The 20,461-nt window shown below is 50.3% G+C and overlaps 1 protein-coding gene across 1 annotated transcript in view; it reads left to right on the top strand.

The window, feature by feature from the left end:
• The first annotated feature begins 326 nt into the window (after positions 1-326).
• trol (terribly reduced optic lobes) overlaps positions 327-20,461 on the top strand; it is a 591,503-nt gene continuing 571,368 nt past the window's right edge. Inside the window, exon 1 of the mRNA XM_055065643.2 lies at positions 327-489. Coding sequence (XP_054921618.1) covers positions 412-489 — 78 coding nt within the window. The 5' untranslated portion in view covers positions 327-411. The remainder of the gene's footprint in view (positions 490-20,461) is intronic.

Genomic DNA, 20,461 nt, shown 5'->3' with positions numbered 1-20,461 from the left:
TCTTCCACCCCACCAAGACAAGTGTTCTGGCGAAGAAAAGCGCTCCTAGAGGAGGAGGAGCAGACGGGGGGAAACTTATCAAAACAGACCACGTAACACGCAGATACGGCACTGCCATTAAGTACCCAAAGTGAGGGCTCCAAGAAAAAAAAATAAAGGAAGAAAGAAAAGGAAGATGAGCAGCACAGACGCTCGTTTCACGAAATGAGCGCGTACGGCGATCGTAAGAAGCGCCGGAGGGGGCAAAGGAGGGGCAGCGCCGTCGGTGGCTGTCGAGCGGGGGCGCTGTTCGCGTCGGCGTGTTCAGAGAGGGCGCGAGCGCGCCAAAGAAAGCGCCTGTTCAAATCTGTCGGCGGCAGTCGGCGTGTTGCGTGTGTCGACGCTGGTTGAGGCCGCATTCGATGTCCCACGATGGCATCGCATCGCAGCCTTCAACTACTGCTATGTCTCTTGCTCGTCGCCGCCGCCTGCCAGGCACTCGGGAAGCAGGTGAGTGTCCGCCGCCTCGACGCCGCTTTCCTTTCCGCTTGCAACTGGTCTAGCGCGACCCCTTCATGTGCAGCATAGGGAGCGTTGCCTGCTACTCAATGGTGGGCGTGTGCCCTAGTCGGCGCACGTGGGGCGCGTTGCTCACGTCGGCTCGGCATTTAGCCTCGCAGCCTCTTGAACTCGCCTATGTCAGCGTAGGGTCGTGCGCGGTTCAGCTTTTATGGTACGTGGGTACTCGCAGAGGCGTGCTCTTCGTGCAGTGCACGTCGGCAAAGCACTTGGGCTCTTTCGCCGTCAATGCTTTTCGCAACTTCCCGTGCTGTAGTTACCGGCATCGCTAAACGTTGTGCCGCTCTTCCGGCACGCGTGCTTGCGCGCCGCTTTCCCGTCGCTTCTTCTCTCGATGCTGCTCCGCAGTGTTTGGAAACCCTACGGGTCACCGTCGGTACAGGAGTGAGTTGCAGCGCTCCTGGTTCGGAAGCGGCCCGAGAGGTGAGGTAGCGTGGCTACCGTGCGTAGTTAGCCAGCAAGGGCCATAAACGCGTGCTAGTAGGCCGAGAAAAAAATGCATTCACGAAGTCTCAAAATTGAACACGTAACCATTTTCATGAAGACGGGAAGAACAAGTTTCTCCTGCCAAAGGTTTATTTCTGTACAGCAACTTTAAAATATAGCACATGTTGGACACAACAGGGGAGCCCTGAGCAGTTTCATTATGAAAATTCAATTCGTGGCCATTTCCCATCATTGTAGACCAACCTGCACGGTGCCTGCGTGTCTATAAAAGAAGCTACACTGATGTGCCAGCCAGCACGGCTATTTATGACGGACCGTGCGGCCGTTCATTCGTTCACTCGCGGTGGGGCGGCATACGTGAAATACACGATTTAATCGTCTCCATGCCAGAGACAAACTGCGAGAGCTATTGCACGAGTCGGAGGCCTTTAGCAATATTCCCGCATTATCAGCGTTTCCCTGGGGTCGCCAGCAGAGTTCGGAAGCTCCATGCGTACTCGCCGGCTTTCCTGCGTTTGTTGCGCATTTTCGGACGCGACCCGGTGTTTGAGCAAATGTCGCTTTGTAAGCGTGAACTCGCCTGCGGCAACCCTCAAGGTGTTAACAGACGTGCTTACAGTGCACGTCGGCCCCGACTTCGCCGGACTGCAGCCACGGCTCGTGCGGCGCTGGTGCCGTTCCCCGTGCGGGCGGCGGCCGCCGGGACGGAACCACGCCCCACGTGCTCGCTCGTTTTTTTTTAGGAAAGGATCTTGTTTCCGCGTCTCCTCGCCCCTCGGCGCGCCGTCCTCTTCGCTTTAACTCTCCGCAACGAGTTCCCGTCGCGCCGACGTCTGGGCGGCTTCTTTGCGGCCACCGTAATTCTGCAGTCACCTTCGAGGGCACTCTCCGGCCTTCTGGGCGCTGCCTCGCCGTGACGCAGCGCGTTGCTACTCTTGCTTCTAATGCGGCTCGCGCTGAATTGTTTGGCGCTTTTTGAACGCCGCTACGTGTACCTGTACACGGGCGATTCTGCGCGAACATGCACGCGTCATAGAAATTTATAAGCTCATTTGTCCGGGGAGATAAAATGTTACGCGGTGTCCGAGGTTAAACGATGTTTCAAGACGACGGGCCGAACTGCCAATCGTTCGGCATGCCAAGAAAGCGATCCCGGCGGCCCAAGTTGGCGCGTCGTTTGAGAAGAAAGTTGTACGGCTTTTGTTGCGATATTAGCCTGTTTGAATTCAGGGCCATGATGTCGCAGCCACGCCTTCCGATAAATTTAAACCCTCTGTTACCACCATGCATAGCCCGCTGATTAGATGACCTACCCACATAGCTATCCTCATCAGCTGATCCCACGCGTCGCTATGACCACACTAAGCAGGAAAAGTAAAAGTATCGGAAAAAGCATCGCTACAAAATCGCGGCTCTGGCTCACCTCCAGTACGTCATGTGAACGCCTTCTACGCGGTCTCCGATCTAATCATTTTAATTTCCGGAGGGCGTGCATGGTTAACACTTTTTATTATTGACAATACTCTGCGTTATGGTGTTTGGATAAGCTCATTGTGGCAGATAAGTCTTGAATCAAGTTTGAGCCGAGTTGCTGGCCATAGGAGGCGTGGAATGGATATACTACCTAGACAACGCATCTATAGTATCTAGGCAACGCTGGCTTTTTACCTTTAATAATACGGTACGTCGCCACAAATACCCGTTGGCGCGTAGAATTGCATTGAACATGCGGAATAACTTCAACGTGATGCCAGGCCAATTCAGCTCTGCATTCGGGCAGGTGTTGCCTTTTATCGCTGCCGTTACATTGCTGTAGGGCGGAGCAGCCGATGTCTGTCTCCGTGCAGCAACCCCTTTGGGACGGTGGCAGCAGCTAGAAGACGCCGACACGGTAGAGCGCGCTGGATACCAACGTGTCGCGCTAGCCGCCGGGACTGAATACCTGTGGGGCTCAAGGCCACGCATGGTGCAAACTGCTGGGCTACACACTTGCAGACTCCTTTCCGGCCACTCGGTTCGCGAGTCAGTTTCCCTGCACTTCCCTTTGGGAAGCCCGTGTGCATTAACGGAAACTGCTTCTGGAACCATTGGTATTTGGTCCTGCTTTCGTCCTGTAAGCGCCGTTATGTCATTTCAATGAAAATCAAGTTAGTACCTCCCTGGTGATGCATAATTTTTTTCATATTAAAAGAAGCGTCACAAGTTTGAAAAATTTTAAACACGAACTAGAGAGCGAATTGGGTTCCGATCTAATGCGAGACGCACTGCAGCGTACAGATTTTTTTGCCGTCAGGGCCAAACGGCATTAGCGAGTGGTTAGTCAGTACTAAAAACCACAAAGTTACTTGTCAACTGTGGGTGCCGGCAATGTGTGGAGAAAGGTGACAAAAAGCGCGATAGGCTTTTGTTAGCCACGTACACCCGGCCGCAACATATTACGGACCATAAAATCTGAGACAAAGCTAAATATCTCCGCAACCTCAAGGCAGCCTGGTAAATGCATTTCGGGCTTCGACTAAAATATGCCAACGTTGTCGTATACGGTTTAAATGGCTACAGGCTGCTCGGGAAATGAACGTTTTCTGAGACACCGTGGTTCATAAAATTTTGTCTTTGGGTGTACAACTTTTGTATGAAACCGTTCTGTCCGCCCCCCTTGCATCGTCGTCGTTCCGCACCGTTGAATCTGCTGCCACGCCCTTTTTCCTTCCGAGTCGGTGGTGACCTTTCCAGCGCTCGCTTTGCTGCCATTCCAGTTTTCGAGCAGCAGCCGCCGTCGCCTGGTAAGAGTTTCTTTTCGCCGCGTAAACAGTGGCTACCGTGTCACGTGGCCGCTTTCATCTATACATCTGTGCACCCTATACTAAAGAGAAACGCGCACAAAACGAAACCGCAATCACTTAGAACGGGACGCATGGACGCCGAATGCTAAGCAAGTGACCCCAGTCGCGGCCCTCTTATAAGAAGGTTGCATCGATGTTCTTCGCGTAGAAAGAAACGGCCTCGGTTCGCCGCATTGCTATCCGTCGCTTTGAAATGTATACCCTGACACTGAGATTACGTAATTCGAACTGGCGTTGCCTTCCTCGTTCTCGCCTTTACATTTTTGAGTCTGTTCTCTATGTACGCCAAACCCAAGTTTTAGCTCTGTGTCCGTGTAAACCATTGCTATTTTCGATTCTGACGCTATTAATCTTTCCGAAAAGTGCCCACTCGTCAAGTTTGTCGTGATGCCAGCTGCGCTTTTCATGACATCAGAGGCGGCACTAACCAGAGTGCAGTGCATCCGAAGCCTGGCCGAGGCGTTGTGTATCGGGTTCACGCTAGCCGAGCAGAACCAACGCAGCGTGCACCGCTGTCAACGTCGCCTCGCTCCGGCTCTCGAAACATCGCCCAGCCAGCCTGCTTCATGTACTGCCTTAACTGATCCCTTATGTTTTGGTCTATCGGACATCTTGATATATGGATTGATTACCCAGACAGCAATACTACACAATTGTTCTATTTCGATATGGATGCGGACCAACTGTACACCGCTGTCGCTTATTTCAGTGCTGCGCAGGAAGGCGCTAGTATTGTCTGTACCTGCAACTATACAGCCATCCTACGATTAGCATCGGGCTATAAATTTAACGCGCACAGCAGGCGGCTTGATTAGGTGCCGCGCCATGACTCAGTGCATTTTCACTGGCAGACAACGATGCGATTGCCAGTTTGCGAGATATTGCATTGCTCACTTTCTGAACGTCACTATCGGCCACTCAACACGGTCGCGCGTCTATAGCGCTGCTCATCGAGCGGCCGTGAAACCGTTCGTGCACAACTCTTCGGTGTTGCTGCATTGGACAACGCTACTCGTTTACTAAAGCTCAATCCTCGTACCAGCATATATTGTGGCTTGCAGACGGCCTCGTGCGAAGCATGCTGTGTAGCCTAGGAACTCGTTCAAGGTGCTCCCATTCATGCTCATCCGTGGGGCGACGACGACCTGCAGTCGGCACGTCGAGTGATACGGCGTGCGCCTCTCGCATAGATCGCCACTTGCGCGCACACCGCGTGTCCGCGTCGGGGCTTTGGTGTCGACGCCACCGGTTGGGGCGCTAGGGCGCACCTCCGTCGTTATTACGCAATGCGGTCACTGCAGGTGAGCCTTATTACACGGCGGATAGCTGCACCCTTCATTCGCGTACGAGCCATCTTGGTGTGACGTGGCGGCCCGGTCACATCTACGCTATGCGTACGACGAGTCATTTCGTACGGTCGTCACGCGACGTGTTTGCAGAGAAACCGGAATATTCTCGGCCCGTCTGCCCGACCGGCCGCGCCGTTCGCCTCTGCGCATCCGAGCCGGTTCCTCGCTCATCGTAATGCGTATGCGCCACGGGATACCAGCTGTGTTGCTTTCTTTTCTTTTAATGCTTGAACGCTTTCCTTGGAGGCGCGAGCCTTGTCCTCCTTGTCTGGTCCTTTCATACTCCCGCGCCGACACCCCCCACCTTTTTAGCTTGTTTTTCTCCGTGCGCGAACCTATACGAAAGGTCTCTTGCCACTCGCCAGCGATGGCGCCCGCGGCTTCCGAATCTTTCGTACTTGGGATATTGAAGGCGCTCGCTCTTCCCAGTGCGGGATTTGCGGCCGGAATCTCATCGCCGCAAGATGCCCAGGCCTTCTTTTTTTCTTGCTATTCCTACGAGCCCGTGGCGTTCCTTGTTCGCGCCCGATAACTCTCCGAGGCCTTATCTTTGGCGCGAGATTCTTCAGTTTTTCATTCACTCGGAGGGCGAGTCGGAGAACCTTTTACATCGCCAATGCCGCTTCCTTCTTTTACTTTCTGTGTTACTCGAGTATATAACCGTTCACTTTAAGGACGGGTCTGGCGTCTTCATTGCGAGGCTTTCGAGGCGTTCGGTCACGTTCGTTACTCCACTTAAATGTGTTTTCTTAACTTATATATGTGCAGGCGTTCTTTCGAAGCATTTAAGGTCCTCCATTGCGTGCCACCGTATCTTATGGAGTCTGCGAGTACCATAGCGAAGTGCAACAGTTAGGCGTGAGATAAAGCCACACTTACGTTTTCAGAGTTCTGCGCGAGAATCGTTGCTATTGGCATCATATTGTAAATGACGGTATTAATTTTGAGGGAACTCTGTCGTTTTGAGTTTCCCTTCGCAATTTAGGTCAACACGATGTCGTGCATATAACTGATTTTCCTGGCAACATTCCACTCTGGAATCGCGCGAAACAGAAAGCACTTATCTAGAATCGATTGTGACTACTCGAGTTATTCGAACGTATGTAACAGCTATAGGTCCCATGTATCCTTCCCTAACCTAATTTGCCGCCTGTGAATTACTGGTGTTTCATCATTGATCTTTTGAATTCTCTCGGCTGATCTCCCTCTGACGGTCGCAGTGTACACCCTTATACCGTGAGGTTCTCACCGAGAAATATATTCCACTATGCGTGTAGAAGCAAACGCTGGTCTACATTGTCACATCCAATTTCCATGAGTAGTTTCATTCAACAGTGCAACACGAACAGCGACGACACTGAAGCACTAGCGCCTCGCTTTTCGCTTTTCTTCCTTTTTTTTCTTTTACATTACTGAGTATTCCTGAGCATATTTCGCTCGTCCATGAGTGTCATGTTTAAAATACCCAGTTCAAGTAACATACCATGCGAGCCTTCCGTTCCGAGTATCTGCCGACATCCGCAAAAGCGTGTTGCCAGAGAAAGCACGGCTCGGCCGTTACAGGATCGACTCGGGCGTCGTACCAGTCGTGCACACACTGGCCTGTTATATGGCGGAGGCTTCTACGATATCAACTCGGTGTTGGCCAATGCAGTGCACGACACGGACGTGCTGTTTATTTTGTGGCGCGTGTAATGCCGTGCACGTATTCGCAGTCCACCGCGCGAAGGACTTTTTTTGCGGGTGTTTGGTTGCGCTGTAGCTTACACCGGCATTTTTTCGCCCGCGTGCTGACCTCGGGGCACACCTTGCCGCGCGTCTGCATCGAGCGGACGCTGTGTCCGAAGAGACGGCTTTGTTCGAGCAGCGCGAGCCGCACTCGTAACGAATGTCGGTTGTTATCTTATCGCGGTCGCAATTGAGCGAGACCGCACTCGATGCCGCCTGGCTGAATCAGCGCGCCGCGCCGGCGACATTCCCTGTGCCACTGTTCCGAGCTCCGCATCGTTTCTCATCGCGGGGACCGTGCCGCCATTCACGCTCGAGCGACGTCACGCCTGTCTGCTCGCCGACACTCGTGTCCGTCGTATCTCGTGCTCGGCTTGAGGGGCACTGTTTCGCTTTCCTCCGTACTCTGGCGAAAATGCCGGTAGAATTTGGTTTACGCAACTCTCGATATGCTCGGATCATCGCCTGTCCGCTGTAAGGCGCCGCTATCCAAGGGGGGGGGAGGCGTCTCCTAGCTGCCCTCATGATGCATGGGCGGGGTCGTGCAGACCTTGACGATAACAGGTGCGTCGTGTCCGCGCCGCCGGATGTTGCTGGTTTTTTGGTGACGGCAGGACACGTAATCGCGTCGTCGCCTTCGGTGCCGTTATCGCTACAGCCAAGCGGTACCGCTCGGAGGCTTATCGTCCACGCATTCTTGAAGGTGAAGGTTCATCTCCAGCACTTTCTGCCCGCGTTCCTTTCTTTTGCCATCGATGATCTGCGGCTGATATGCCGAGGCTGCCAACGGGTGCGGCTATTCTACTTACAGAATCTCGCTCTCCAAGTTGGGCTGTATCGAACTTATCAGCTCTACGCTATAGCTCTTGCTCAGCAAATGTATCACTGGTTGGCTTCGATCTTCTCCCACCGTTGCATTATTCTTCGAACGGCTAGAAATGTGGGGCCAGCCAGCCGATGCATCTCGGCTGTGCTGCAACTGCGCGTCCGCCATGGCAGAGCGACGGGGCTGAAAACGCGGAGCACTCGTTCGCCCAGCGTCGTCACGCTGCCGGCCGCTGGAAACGCTGTCGCAAACGACGGGTGACCGCGTAGGAAGCAGCTATTGGAAGCAGCTATTGGATGACCGCATAGAAAGCAGCTAGAGTGCGCGCGCTGTCGCGCGCACACTCAACGCTGGGTGCAAATACCAGTGGACACATTGACGTACTGCAAATTACTCGAGATGCCATCGTCACTGCAACGTGTCCTGCAATCCGGCCAGGACGTGTGCATCTCTAAGCATACATCGCGACGCAAATCTAATTCTCTGCTGCACAGCGGCTGCCGGATTACAGGACATAAAGCGGCAATCGAAAACCCATCTCCGGTGTTGGCGAAACCATTTGAGCGCCTGTGATGACCTTTCATTATTGCTGGCTTAGATGTTCAGCGTGGTTATCCACAGAACTACGAAGCTCGTGGCGTTCGTTGCGGAACCGCATAATAGCGCATGGCTTCGATGGGCTGGCCGATGTCGACAAAGAGCGAGTTCATTGCGCTTTCTTTTAGCTGTACAGGAAAAAATGCATCAAAAAAGCTCGCTGTTGGGCTAGTTCGTCCTCGTCTGTTCAATGTGCCTGCACCCAAATTTCTTTGCGCGAAGTTTCCAGACGGTAACTCGTGTACACACAAACATGGTTGCATTATCAATTATCTTAGACGATTGAAAAAAACGAAGCATCCCTATTTCGTCCGCTGGCTCCACCTGCAAATCTCATCACTGCGTGGAATCCTCTGTCCGTCCTCGACAGCGTTTCCCAATACTCTTGGCGTCTATATTACGCAGTGTGCAATAAATAGCGGGCCCGAATACACTTCATGTCAACTTGAATATCAGGTATATCACTCGAAAAAAGGAACAATGAAGAAAACTGAACAAGTTATACAAAAGTATATAGGAAGCATTACCACTGAGACAAGCAATAGGTGATTACCACCGAGACAAACATGATCAAAATGCGTTGGGGAGAAAAATGCAGTTCTGTAAAATCATTTTCATGAGCACAAAGAAAAAAAAAAGCAATCTCAAGTTGGTTCATGAGCTGTCAAAATAGACTAGAGTATAGCGTTGTGAACAATGAAGTTTACCGATAATTATACATGTGACTTTCGTAGTCGGGAAGGCCACTTTCTGAAAAAAACATATGGAGGCAGTGCGTTCCATTCGCTGGTGGTTCGCGGGAAAAAGGAGTGTTTGAAAAGGTTCGCGTGTGCAGGGTGTTTCGTGTGAGGCTGTGACTGTCTGGTATGCCAGGAAAAACTGAGAAAGGTTATTAAACTGCCCAGCAAGAGCCTGGCAATAGTTCTGCGCTGTGCCAAAAGTCATTACTAGCCATCGGTGATGAAGGCGAATCAAGTTTGTGGTAAGCGTTATAGATGAATCTTACTGCTCTCCTCTCAACCATTTCTAGTTTATAAACATCATTTTTTAATATACGGGTCCCCCAGACCACGCACGTGTGCTCTAGACGGGGTCGAATAAAAGTATATGCAAGAAGTTTGATCTGGGATGACGCGTTCTTTAGTTTGTGCCTAAGAAATCCCAGTTCTCTAGGAGCAGATAAACAAACGTCGTCACTGTTCGCAATTCAAGGCATACTATAGCAACGCAGTCGTTGTCACTCCCAGTCCACTAAAGACGTGGCACGGCATTCGCGCTGGTTTAGAGTACATAATTGATACAGCGATTGAGTTCATGTCGATTGCAGCAAATCTACAGCTTCCGAGCATCTATTCTCGCATGCTGGATGTGTGGCCATTCAAAGAAGGTATTGGTTTCACCCAAACACCCCAGCTAATTGACATTCCTTCGCTTTGTAGAAAAGAGTATGTGGCTTAAAATCCCAGTGAGAGCAGCATTCCGGGCAAGTTGGTAATCCATTACTCAAATGATATGGCGCAACAAAAAACTACATGGACGTGAGAGGACGACACACGCAATCCTAAACCAGGAGCCCTATAACGTAAAACTATTCCAATCTCCTGACGTCTAACTGACGTAACCGTCGACGCAAGCATCGGGCGGCGACTCGCAGCACTGCCTCAACAACCCAATCAAACGCTCTTAGTTTATGGGAGGTCACTTTTCTTTGCTTTCAAAACGAACAACATTGCCTACATTGAGCGGTTTTTCGTTTGTAATTGGCTGACAAGAGGCAAGGAGCACGCTCAAGTGGAGTTTTGATGTGGCAGAGCCAGCGCACTGAAAATCTATAACCGCGTGAAGAGGGTGGTGCTGGCGTCTGCGATTGGTCCGCTTTCCCTTACTTAGCTTGTGGTGGCTGGTCGAAAATCGCGGCGGCGTGCTACGGAGGGTTAAGAATGCCGCTAAAACGAATCCTCAGCAAGGAAGAGTTCGTAGAGCGAGGTCGTTGACGTGGCGAAAGGGCTCGAAAATGTTAAACGGCCGCACATCAAGTTTTATGATACGTAAACAAACCCATGCTCTCTGGCAGGTCCGAGTAGCCAGTGCCTGAGCGATCAGCGGCAGCCATCTTACCTCTCAGAACGGGGCCGCCTGCGGCTATTTAGAAAAAAAAAATTCAGTTTTGTTCGGCATATCAATGCATCTTTAACGCGTACACGTCCGTTTACTGGGCGAGTTTTCGCGGTTTTGCGAGGTCGCGTGGCAGGCAGGTGAAGTGGGTGCAATCCGAAAACTTGACCAATAGCCGTGGGCTTAGGCGAAAACGCGTCGAATAAGAAATGACCATTTTTCTTTTGTTCGGTCCAATCATGCATAATCAGTCATATGAGATGGGGAGCTATTGCGGTTTTCGTGACGTCGCGTGTTAGACAGGCGAAGTCGGGGTGCTCCAAAAGTTTTTGACCAATCGCGGGGGGTTGATTGCAGAATTGGAATAGAAAATTTGGAATAGCTTTGTTATAGCGCTCCAGTAATCTTCTTTTCCTGGGTGCATAGTGAAATTCCTTGCATGTTTTAGTTCGACTTCATCATGCATTTTTGCCATTCCTTTTGTTTCTTGCGTAACTATACTGTACAGGGATTCCCTAGTGTCATGTATCTTGTTTAATTCTTCTCTAAGAAATGTATTTTCAAAGGCCACTAGTGCGAACTATATTTAGTCTTTGACAAATTAGGTTGTTCTTTATCACACTTTATACACTTGTATTTCCAACTTGGTCCCACTTCTCAAACATTAAAATAGCGTCCTACAAAAGTAGACAACTGTGTTTCAACTTTTTTAATGTGTCCGGTAAAAAATCGAAAGCGATTAATCTGTTGAAGGCTAAAACGTTGCATGATTAATAGTTAGTCGAATAAAAGAATGGTAGGTGACCCTAATCTTTGACTTGAGTCTCTTAGTGGCACTCACACCTCGGCGTTCTTTAGTTTAGGCGAACGCACGAACCGAACTCGGAGGCAACTGTTTTCCATCAGCCAGTTAAACATCATGCCACACTCTTGTGTGACGTCATCACTTCCGCGTTCAGCTTCCGGGTTTCCAGGAATTTCGCGAAGGTCGTGCTCACGTCGCGGGTCTCAAGTCTGCGATTCCGCGATTTCGTGTGCGGTAATCAGTGGTTTCTAATTCTAATTATTCCTAACACTTCAGTAACTCAACTTGTAACTAAACTTATGCTCTGTCATATCTACAATGGGACCCATGAATTTTCTACTGTACTGTTTCTATTTCGGGAGGTGGTTCGTCTCGGGAGGTGAACCGGAAGTGCTGCGCAAGAAACAAGTGTCACTCGATGCTCGTGCCACTAGTCAATAGACCATCCTTAGTACTGGTATACAATAGTGTGCGTGCCCTTTCAAGTACAACGGCAAGCTGCCGGTCATGACTTTAGAATGCCTTCTTTCCACGTGCCCACTTAAGGCCTCTGGAAGCCTTCAATCCTTTGTCATTTCCATTCTTACATAATTTGTGATTTCCGTAGCCTGCTTACATTTCTCGCTGATCCTCATATCTAAGATTTTCCACTCTAACAGCTTTACTACCGAGTATGCAGTGAGTATCATTGCAGATACCGTCTTTCGTGGCACCCTTCTTAATCGGTATTCCCCCGTTGTGAATAATTTAGGTGCACGTTAAAGAACCCCAGGTGGTGCGAATTTCCGGACTCCCCCACTACGGCGTGCCTCATAATCAAAACATGGTTTTGGCACGTAAAACCCCATAATATTAATTTTAAATTTTTATAATTATTACCCATGGAATCTCTACACATATGCCCTAAGGTATTCACGTACATATGCTTTCTCCGGATCAGAGGTATGCCTCCATGATCGCAGTTGTCTACTGAATCGAAAGCAGTTTCTAATATGATGCCCATATGGAAAAGTTCGTTCTATTCTGCAGATATAATTACTGATGTCACAATCGTTATTCCTTGTTCTGGTTTGCTGCTTGATTTCGGCTAACCTTGTGGACTCGCACGGCTGTTCGATAAGTGCTTTGCAAAAAAAAAAAGTACGTAATTGCCCAATAATCCTTCACGTTATGCTGGCTCGATGGAAGGAGCGCGTGCTGTCGACGCCGGCAATCCCCAAGCGTCGGGCGACGTTCGCCACCACGAAGCGCAGCGGGTGTCAGCGGTGTCCTGCCGCGTTGTACGACAGCCATTACGCGCGCTTGACTCGCCTGGATTCTTGTCGGGATCGTCGTTGGCATATGTTGTGACACGTTGAATTTAGTGTGCGGGTTCCCACCAATACATCTAGGGCCTCTTTAGAGAACCACAATTGGGGAGTGGTATACTTGCCCTCCCCCGCTCTTTTTCGGAGGTGGAAAGAGCGGGGGCTCGGGGGAGAAAGGAAAGCACACATGCCTTCAACTTGAAATAGCTACTTGCGCTTATACTTGTTACAAATGATCACGTATATCTAGCACGAGAAGATCTGAAACTGGACTCGTGCCTGTGTGTTCGGAACCGTGCATCGGCAGAAGGACAAGGTCCTCGTGTGCAATAATGGCCAAGCGCATGCATTCTGCTCGCATAACAAACGTGAATGAATAGAGCCGAGCAATGCTCTGCAGGACTCTCCGTACGGTGTCGCAACTAGCTTTCGCCAACGTAAAATAATGCGCATCGTGTAATAGTGCGGCGCGTATCGCTATGCGCATGTGTCGCCTTGCATTGCTTTCGCGAGTTCTTCACCGCCGAGGGCGTGCATTTCTGCAGTGCGTTCGCGCGTGCCGCACGTGGCAGTTCTGATCCGCGAATCACTACTGCGCGCTAAGTTCACTAGCTGAGCACTTTGTGCTGGTCTGCACCCTTCGTACGCAAGCAGTCAACTTTCTTTTTAAATGCGAAGCGTTTCCTGGCTAAGACGCCGTTTTGACAGTATCTATCTAGCCGCCTACATCCTGGTGCTGTCATGGCCTTTTCGTTAACTTGGTATGTACCGAAATTGGCATAGTATGACAGGAGTGTATGACGAACGTAAACGGTAGGTCATGACAAGAATGTCATGACGTGCGTGTCATGTAGGTCACGAAACGGCCGCATAAGTCTTGGTGCTCGCATAGTAATTTCGTTAGCTTCGTAAACACCGCTTCGCATTACACCGTTTTCCACAGGGCGTGGGATGTGCCGGCTTTTCTTTTTCTTTCTTCTTGTTCAATCCGTTGCACGCACTTGATGCACTGCGCGTTATTGCCTGACGCTGAAATGGCGGGCAAATTCCAATAAAGAGGCCGTATGTATGTCGGTCTTGCGCGGCGCCTCGAACGGTTGGTTGGCTCGGGTTGAAACGTGTAGGCGGTCGCGGTTGAAAGGACGACGTACGAGGCGAGCTCGCGCAACATAAAATGGCGACATGGCTCATGCATATACAACGCCCTCGAGGTGAAAACATGCCGAGGCTGAACGTGCTGTAATTGCGCACTCGGCGAGACCTACAATTATGCCTTTAGCTACCGGTGACTTACGCACGCTGTTATCGCGGGGGCAACTGGCCGCCACCGCGCTCCTCTCCTCCTCCTGCGTTCATTAACCGCGTGCCAAGTTTGCAGCTCGCGGTGCCTCGTAATGCGCGCCTGCCGCCTGCGATCGGTGTGGGCACTCCCGCGTTTGCCGTGTTCCACCAGCGCTGGAAGGCTTCACTCGGTGAGCGCCCCGCAGAAAACAGAGGGGCAGCAATTCGTCCACTTTACGCGCTGCATGGCGCCATCCGTTAATGGCTGCGTTTGCGAACCGGCAAAAAATATATCCGCAGTCTTACGTGGACTTGCGCGCATGCGCCACCGCGTAGAGCTCGCCGTGAAACCGAGCTGACGTGTACCTGGCCACCGCGCTCAACAGGTTACCCTTTGACAGGCAAAACTTATTGTGGGTGAGGGCTCCACCATTGAAAAAGCTGGCGCCACCGTCGGCGTGACGTAGCATGAGGGATCACGGGGACAAAGCGGTCGCGTCGGCTGCTTCGGAAGCGCCGAAGCGAGCTGAAAACGGAAGCTTAAAGTCCAGCTGCGCTGCGGGTCTGATTCAGTGGTAAGGCTTTCCTGCCTTGGGTGTCTGCTTGACAACTTTTCAAAGCACTATAATAAGTAGTGGCTGCTTTTGGAGGCGTGCAGCATGGTAGGCTACTGCTCGGTGTCGGACGTACGCATCGGAGCCCGGTGTCAGCCTTATTTACACCTAGCCGCAAGAGCTGTGTGAAGCTTGGCTCGCGATACTTGGAACCGGCAGACAGCCATCAGCTACACCTGGGGTGTGCAGCAAGCAACGACGCGAGGAAGATTTCTGCTACGGCGTCGAGACTGAGACGTTCGCCGATTGGCGGAAAACGCGCACTGAGACGCCCGCCCGGCTAATGTCATGACGCTTTAGTCTATGGACTTGTTGATGCTAGATTATGGCAAGTTCACTGCAATGGAAAGGGAGCGGTAAGAAGTACATTGAAAAAAGACATGACATATGGTCATGTTTGTGTTATGAATTAATGTACTGGATTACGTAAAAGCAGCGGGAAATCGCACGCCGAGAAGGCCGATAAACATGCATTGCGACGCAACTTGAGAAATAATATTGAAACGTTCAAGACTTTAGAAGAAAAAAAGAGATTGAATTGTCGCGACGGCACATCAGTCGCCGCAGGCTTCGAAGTCACTAACGAAATTATTTCTGAACAGCTGATAGCGTCCACGCAACGATGGTTGCTTGTGTAGTCAAATGTTCGCTAAAACTGGTGCAGTGCATCATGGAAAAGTAGAAACAAGCCGAGCCGGCCAGGAGCAACGCTCTGTTCCTTATAGCCGGCTCGGCTTGTTTCTTCCTTTCCATGTAGCGCTGTACCAGTTCAGAATGCAATACTTACTCGCCCAATCCTCAACCCTACACTCTTAAGCAAAATTACACCCTATGGATTGTATCTTGTCACACAATAATCGCCATCTGTCTTGTCCGCATTTCCTTTCTTAGACGCTGCGAGCCCGGTACTTTCAAGTCACCAACGGCATGTGCGTTATCAGCATGAGAGCATTCTCCGCAGGAAAGTAGCGAGCGCAGCGTTTTCAAGAAAGGAAACGCAAGCAAGGCAGACGACGATTATTGTTGTGTGGCCGATATACACCCCAAAGGGTGTAAATATTTTTTTAGTGTATTATACTCTGATCATATGCAGCGGCCTGCAGCTCACGGCACGGTGCGAAAACCCACGCGCAGCTAAAGCCACATTGAGCTCGGACATGCATCCAGACGCGCAGTCGGTCGCTGCGAACGCGTGCGATCGCTGCATTGAGGCTTCGTTTAGTTGTGCTCCATTGGTTTATACAGCTAGCCCACTATAAGGGCATATTTCACGTAGTTTGCTCTCAACGAATGCTTACATTTCACGCAGGACGGCGCGCCGTGGCGTTCACTGTACGTATTCGGTTAATCTGTATACGACTCTGACGTTTCAGTTTGCCCAAGATTATTTTGACAATAAATAACTCAGTGCCCATCCACTCTGTGAAGGATGACCAGCGAAGCTGTGTATGTGGGCCCCTTAATGGCGAAGTGCAGCTCCGCCGCGTGTTGGGCTGCTATTGCACTATCTTCGGGATCGGCCCATGTATGGGTCGTTTCTTGCTTACGACACGAAAATTTCCTTGGACGGTACAGGTGTACAGCGCTGCACTTACCTCTTCACTTCTTAAATCACCCGCACACTGGAAGACTTACCTCGTTTTGAGAGTACTTGAGTACTTACAGAAATGACCAGGAGAGCTGCCGCGTGGTGTTTTCATTCAGCGCCGTAAGCCGAACCAACGAAGAGCGCACCGCGTGATCCCTCATACTACACAAGGGAGGCGCTTCCGACAGATGGCGACTCCTCAAGTCCTCGCACCCAATACGTGTAGCAACGCACAGGCGCGCAACAGATGCACCCCGAGTTAAAATACGGCGTAATTTAAGCCACTATCCCGAAGCGAGCTTAAATGCAAAAGGAGTTAAAAGCTTCAAGCTAGGTTTTCAGTGTCCGTCGCAAACTGTAGCCATGTCTTCGTCGTTATTCTGTCGTCAGGCCGAGTTTTCACTTTCTATTTCGAAGGCATCGGCAGGCATTACATGCAGCATATCAAGGTGACGTCGCGTTCATCGCAATGTGGCCCTTCGTAGTTTTCTGCTGTCCTCTCAGCAGTTTCTCCATCAGAATATTCCTCGAGTTCGCAACTAGTTAAACTTCACCCACCTCCTATTTGTTCCGCTGCGTGTCACGATTGCGAGCCGGGGGTCTTTCTGCGAGCTCTCCACGTGTTCGTTGATGCGTCAGGGCACCTTGTATTTAGAGGCTCCGATCGCCCTGTCATTCTAGCTGTGTGCCCTTATGGTTCGCTTCCTTGTTCTCTGGGCGTATTACCTCTTCCTTGGTGACAAATTGCCGTCGTGGCTATGAGCCATACCTTTAGGGCACAACAATGTCGTCTATTGCCGAGAGCTTTCTTCGCGCAGTTCAGAGCTGCACAGTAGGCTGATGTAAATTTTACACGTGCATGCGCAAGCCAGAAACGATTTTCTTCGCTCCACGTACACGTACATACAGCAACGTCAGCCAAGAAGCTCCAGCTACTTTCGTACTGCATGTCAGACTTTTCGTAACCTACAAGTTGCGAGGGAGCAATTTTCTCGCGCGGTATGAGACTCTTACACTGCATGCGACTCGGGGACTCAATGTGGCCATCGCGCACGGTAACCTTCATTGTACCTTTGGCTCTCACAATATATATCTTTTTGCCATCCTGTGCACCAAAAACTGTCACAATCTGCGCCGTGATGCGGTCGCAAACGGAATACGTGCAGTGTATTAATGAGCTTTCATCGTTTCACCGAAAGACGGGAAAAAACCGCCTCGTCTGGTCAAGCAACGAGCTGAACGTGGATCGTTGAATGTTCACCTATGTACCGACACATCCATATCGAAACTAATCGCTCCTAACAGGTATGTGGCAGAAGCTAGTCCTCATGTCGAACAAACACATAGCAAGTCAGCGTTGTAGCGCCCCGAGAAACAAATTTCGCTAGCTTAGTTACTCCAGCGACGTGCCAGAACACCTGTTTTGTTCGCAGATCGGCATCCCGATTAATTCCGGTGCGGGCAAACGACGGAGCAGCAGAGGATTGCACGAAAGGCGTACGTCGCTCCTCGCAATGGTCGCTCCAAATGGACTCGCGCAGACTTCGGCCGGCGCTGCAAATGACCCTATGCGCAACGTCGTACCCCGCGCCGAGTTCCCGCCTTCCTTTTTCCTGCGTTGAGGCTGATTAGCTTCCAAAGGTGTCCGGGGCGCGCACAAACTCCACCATGGGGAATTCGATGGCGACGCGGCCTGCGTCAGCTGCGTGGCCAATCCTCGTCTGTCAGCGGAGTCCGCACGCGCGTGAGGTTGCTGCTGCTCAGCCGCCCGCCTCACGCTCTCATTGAATGTGACGGATGTTTGGTGAGACTGAATATTTAACGGTGCATTGACGCGTGCAATCATTCGTACTGCTGGCGGTTCACCAAGTTAATTTTTGTCTGTCAGAGTTGGGTTGTATGGTACGTTCCCCGATTTGCCTCCAATTCTGTCAGAGATAAGGGCTTAGTTTATGATGTATGTAGGCCGACCAGATGGCTCTTATCGGCCTAATGCAATAATTCTAGCTCTAATTTCGTCGTTCACTTCTCCTGCTTCTAGCAATATACAGTGCTGCCTTTTTAAAAGTACGCCTGTTTCACCAGTTTGATAAGGCGGCGAAGTGCTCTGAAATGTTCAAGCTGTGTTTTACGCTCATGGGAAATGCATTCTGGGGCCTGTTCCAGCTTGGTTTTCTCCAGCTCCGCCAGCGCACAGCCAGGCGAGTCCTCGAATATCTGAGCGTTCAAGTACACAGATCGGTGCTTGCTTGGCCAGGCCGGCACCGCATGCAAATACCGCGCATCGCGGCTATTTCCGTAGCAGCCCGCTCTGTTCAAATGCGCGCCTCCACCGCCATTCGCCGGCCAAGCGAAAAACTGGTGTTTCAGTAGACTGGCTGTTGACGCCACCCGGGACTTGTTTTTTTTTTTAATACATACGTTAAAACGCTACATGCTCAGAAGGGCTGTGTTATAATATCGCCGTCTACCGTTATGTTATCAAGTAATTTCAGCACTCTCCTAATCGTCTCAGCTCTGTAGCCGACCGTTGTAAACGGTGAGAAAATGCCGATTAATGTGCAGTTTCCCTGCACAATCATTTGTCAATGCTATGCACTCTCTTGTCCTTCTCGCTGCGCTTCAACGGGCCTGTATTTGCGATAAGTATTTCGGTTTGCTGCTCGAATTGTAACCCCTGTGCAGTCCACGCCTGCAGCTCTGAAACTAAAGTCTCCTACATCCCACACATGGAAGGAAAACTGTGTCGTGAAGCAGGCTTCGCCACTCGGCTTCCTTGCAGTTCTTTGTAGGTACTGGGAGCTGGTCAGGCTGCTTAGGTGCAGCTTTTACTACCGCGATCTTTCATGTAGAACAGATGACAAAACAACCATTCGATTCATTCTCCGGGCTGTGCGGCGCGCTGCAGTCTAACACTGTGGATGCCTTTTACGCATTGCTAACGTGGTCTGCCTCTTGAAACTATTAGTGCGCCGAAGGCAAAATCTTTCCCTGTGGTCTGCGCTGATATGCAGGGCAAATACCACGTGCGGTTAAGTTCTCGGTCAAGTCACCGCCAGGCTTCCAGAGGTCGATTCAATAGATTTGGGATCAATGTAATCGCAGTTGTCGGACTGCTCCTCTCGCTCGCTCACCCGTATAGAAATTGAATCTGACGACTCCATTGCGTTATAGTATAGTCTACACATTCATCAAATTCCTCATTTCGCCCTTGCTTGTCGACGTCCGTTGTATGCGAGATTACGTTGTCAGCAAACGCGTCCAAGGTGGACAGCAACAGAGCCGTGCCCGCTACACTTGCCTTTTATTTATTTATTTATTTATTTATTTATTTATTTATCTATCTATTTATTTCTTTATTTATTTATTTCACGTACTTTCAAGGCCCGAAGGCGTTACAGGAAGGAGTGGAGTCAAAACAAGAAGTAATGCAGTAAGAATACGAACAAAAAGTATTAACAAAAATATATTAACAAAAGGCATTCTGAACGGTGGTCTTGAAGTTAGTAGGGTGGGTGATGAGTGCCATTGATGCGGGAAGGCGATTCCAGTCCGTGCTTGTCCTGGGGATGAATGAGTCACTGTACCGTGTTGTACGGCACATTGGCACCCCGATTTTAAGGCTGTGGTCAGTGCGGGCCGAAATATAAAACGGAGGGGCAAGAAGGGTTTCTTTTAAAAGGGGGTTCAAGTGAAAAACTTTGTGAAAAAGGGAGAGACGGGAAGATTTGCGGCGTGATGAAAGATCAGGTAAGTTAAGAGTTCGTTTCATTGAAGAGATACTTGCATAGCGAGAATAATTAGATAAGACAAAGCGTGCACCGCGGTTTTGTATACTTTCAAGAGTAGAAACTAATGAAGACTGAGTCGGATCCCAAATCGCTGAAGCATACTCCAATTTGGAGCGAACTAAAGCTTTATAAAGAGTTAGCTTCAGGGAAGAAGGGGCAGAGCTAAAATTAGGGCGCAAGTAACCAAGCATGCGATTAGCGTTTTTAGTAACAGTCAATATGCGAGTGCCAAGAAAGGTTATTTGATATGTGAAGGCAGAGATACTTGTAAGAGGTAACTGACGTCACAGGTACACCATTAATAAAGTACGTGTGCGTGGCAGTGTTACGAGATATACGCATGGCCTTGCATTTATTTGAATTTAGTTGCATGCACCAATTAGAGCACCACTCAATTACGCGGTTAAGGTCTTCCTGCAGCTCTTGGGAATCTGAAGGATTAATAATTTTACAGTAAAGAACACATTCATCCGCGAAAAGCTTTATGGAAGAGGAAAGAACGCAGTTCGGAAGATCCTTAATATAGATTAGAAAGAGAAGTGGACCCAGGACTGACCCTTGAGGAACACCTGCTGGTACATTAGAAAACCGAGAGTTATTAGTGTTTACAAA

Source organism: Dermacentor andersoni, chromosome 3 (assembly GCF_023375885.2).
Source record: "Dermacentor andersoni chromosome 3, qqDerAnde1_hic_scaffold, whole genome shotgun sequence".
Lineage (NCBI taxonomy): Eukaryota > Metazoa > Arthropoda > Arachnida > Ixodida > Ixodidae > Dermacentor > Dermacentor andersoni.
This window is presented reverse-complemented; position numbering and strand designations above follow the sequence as displayed.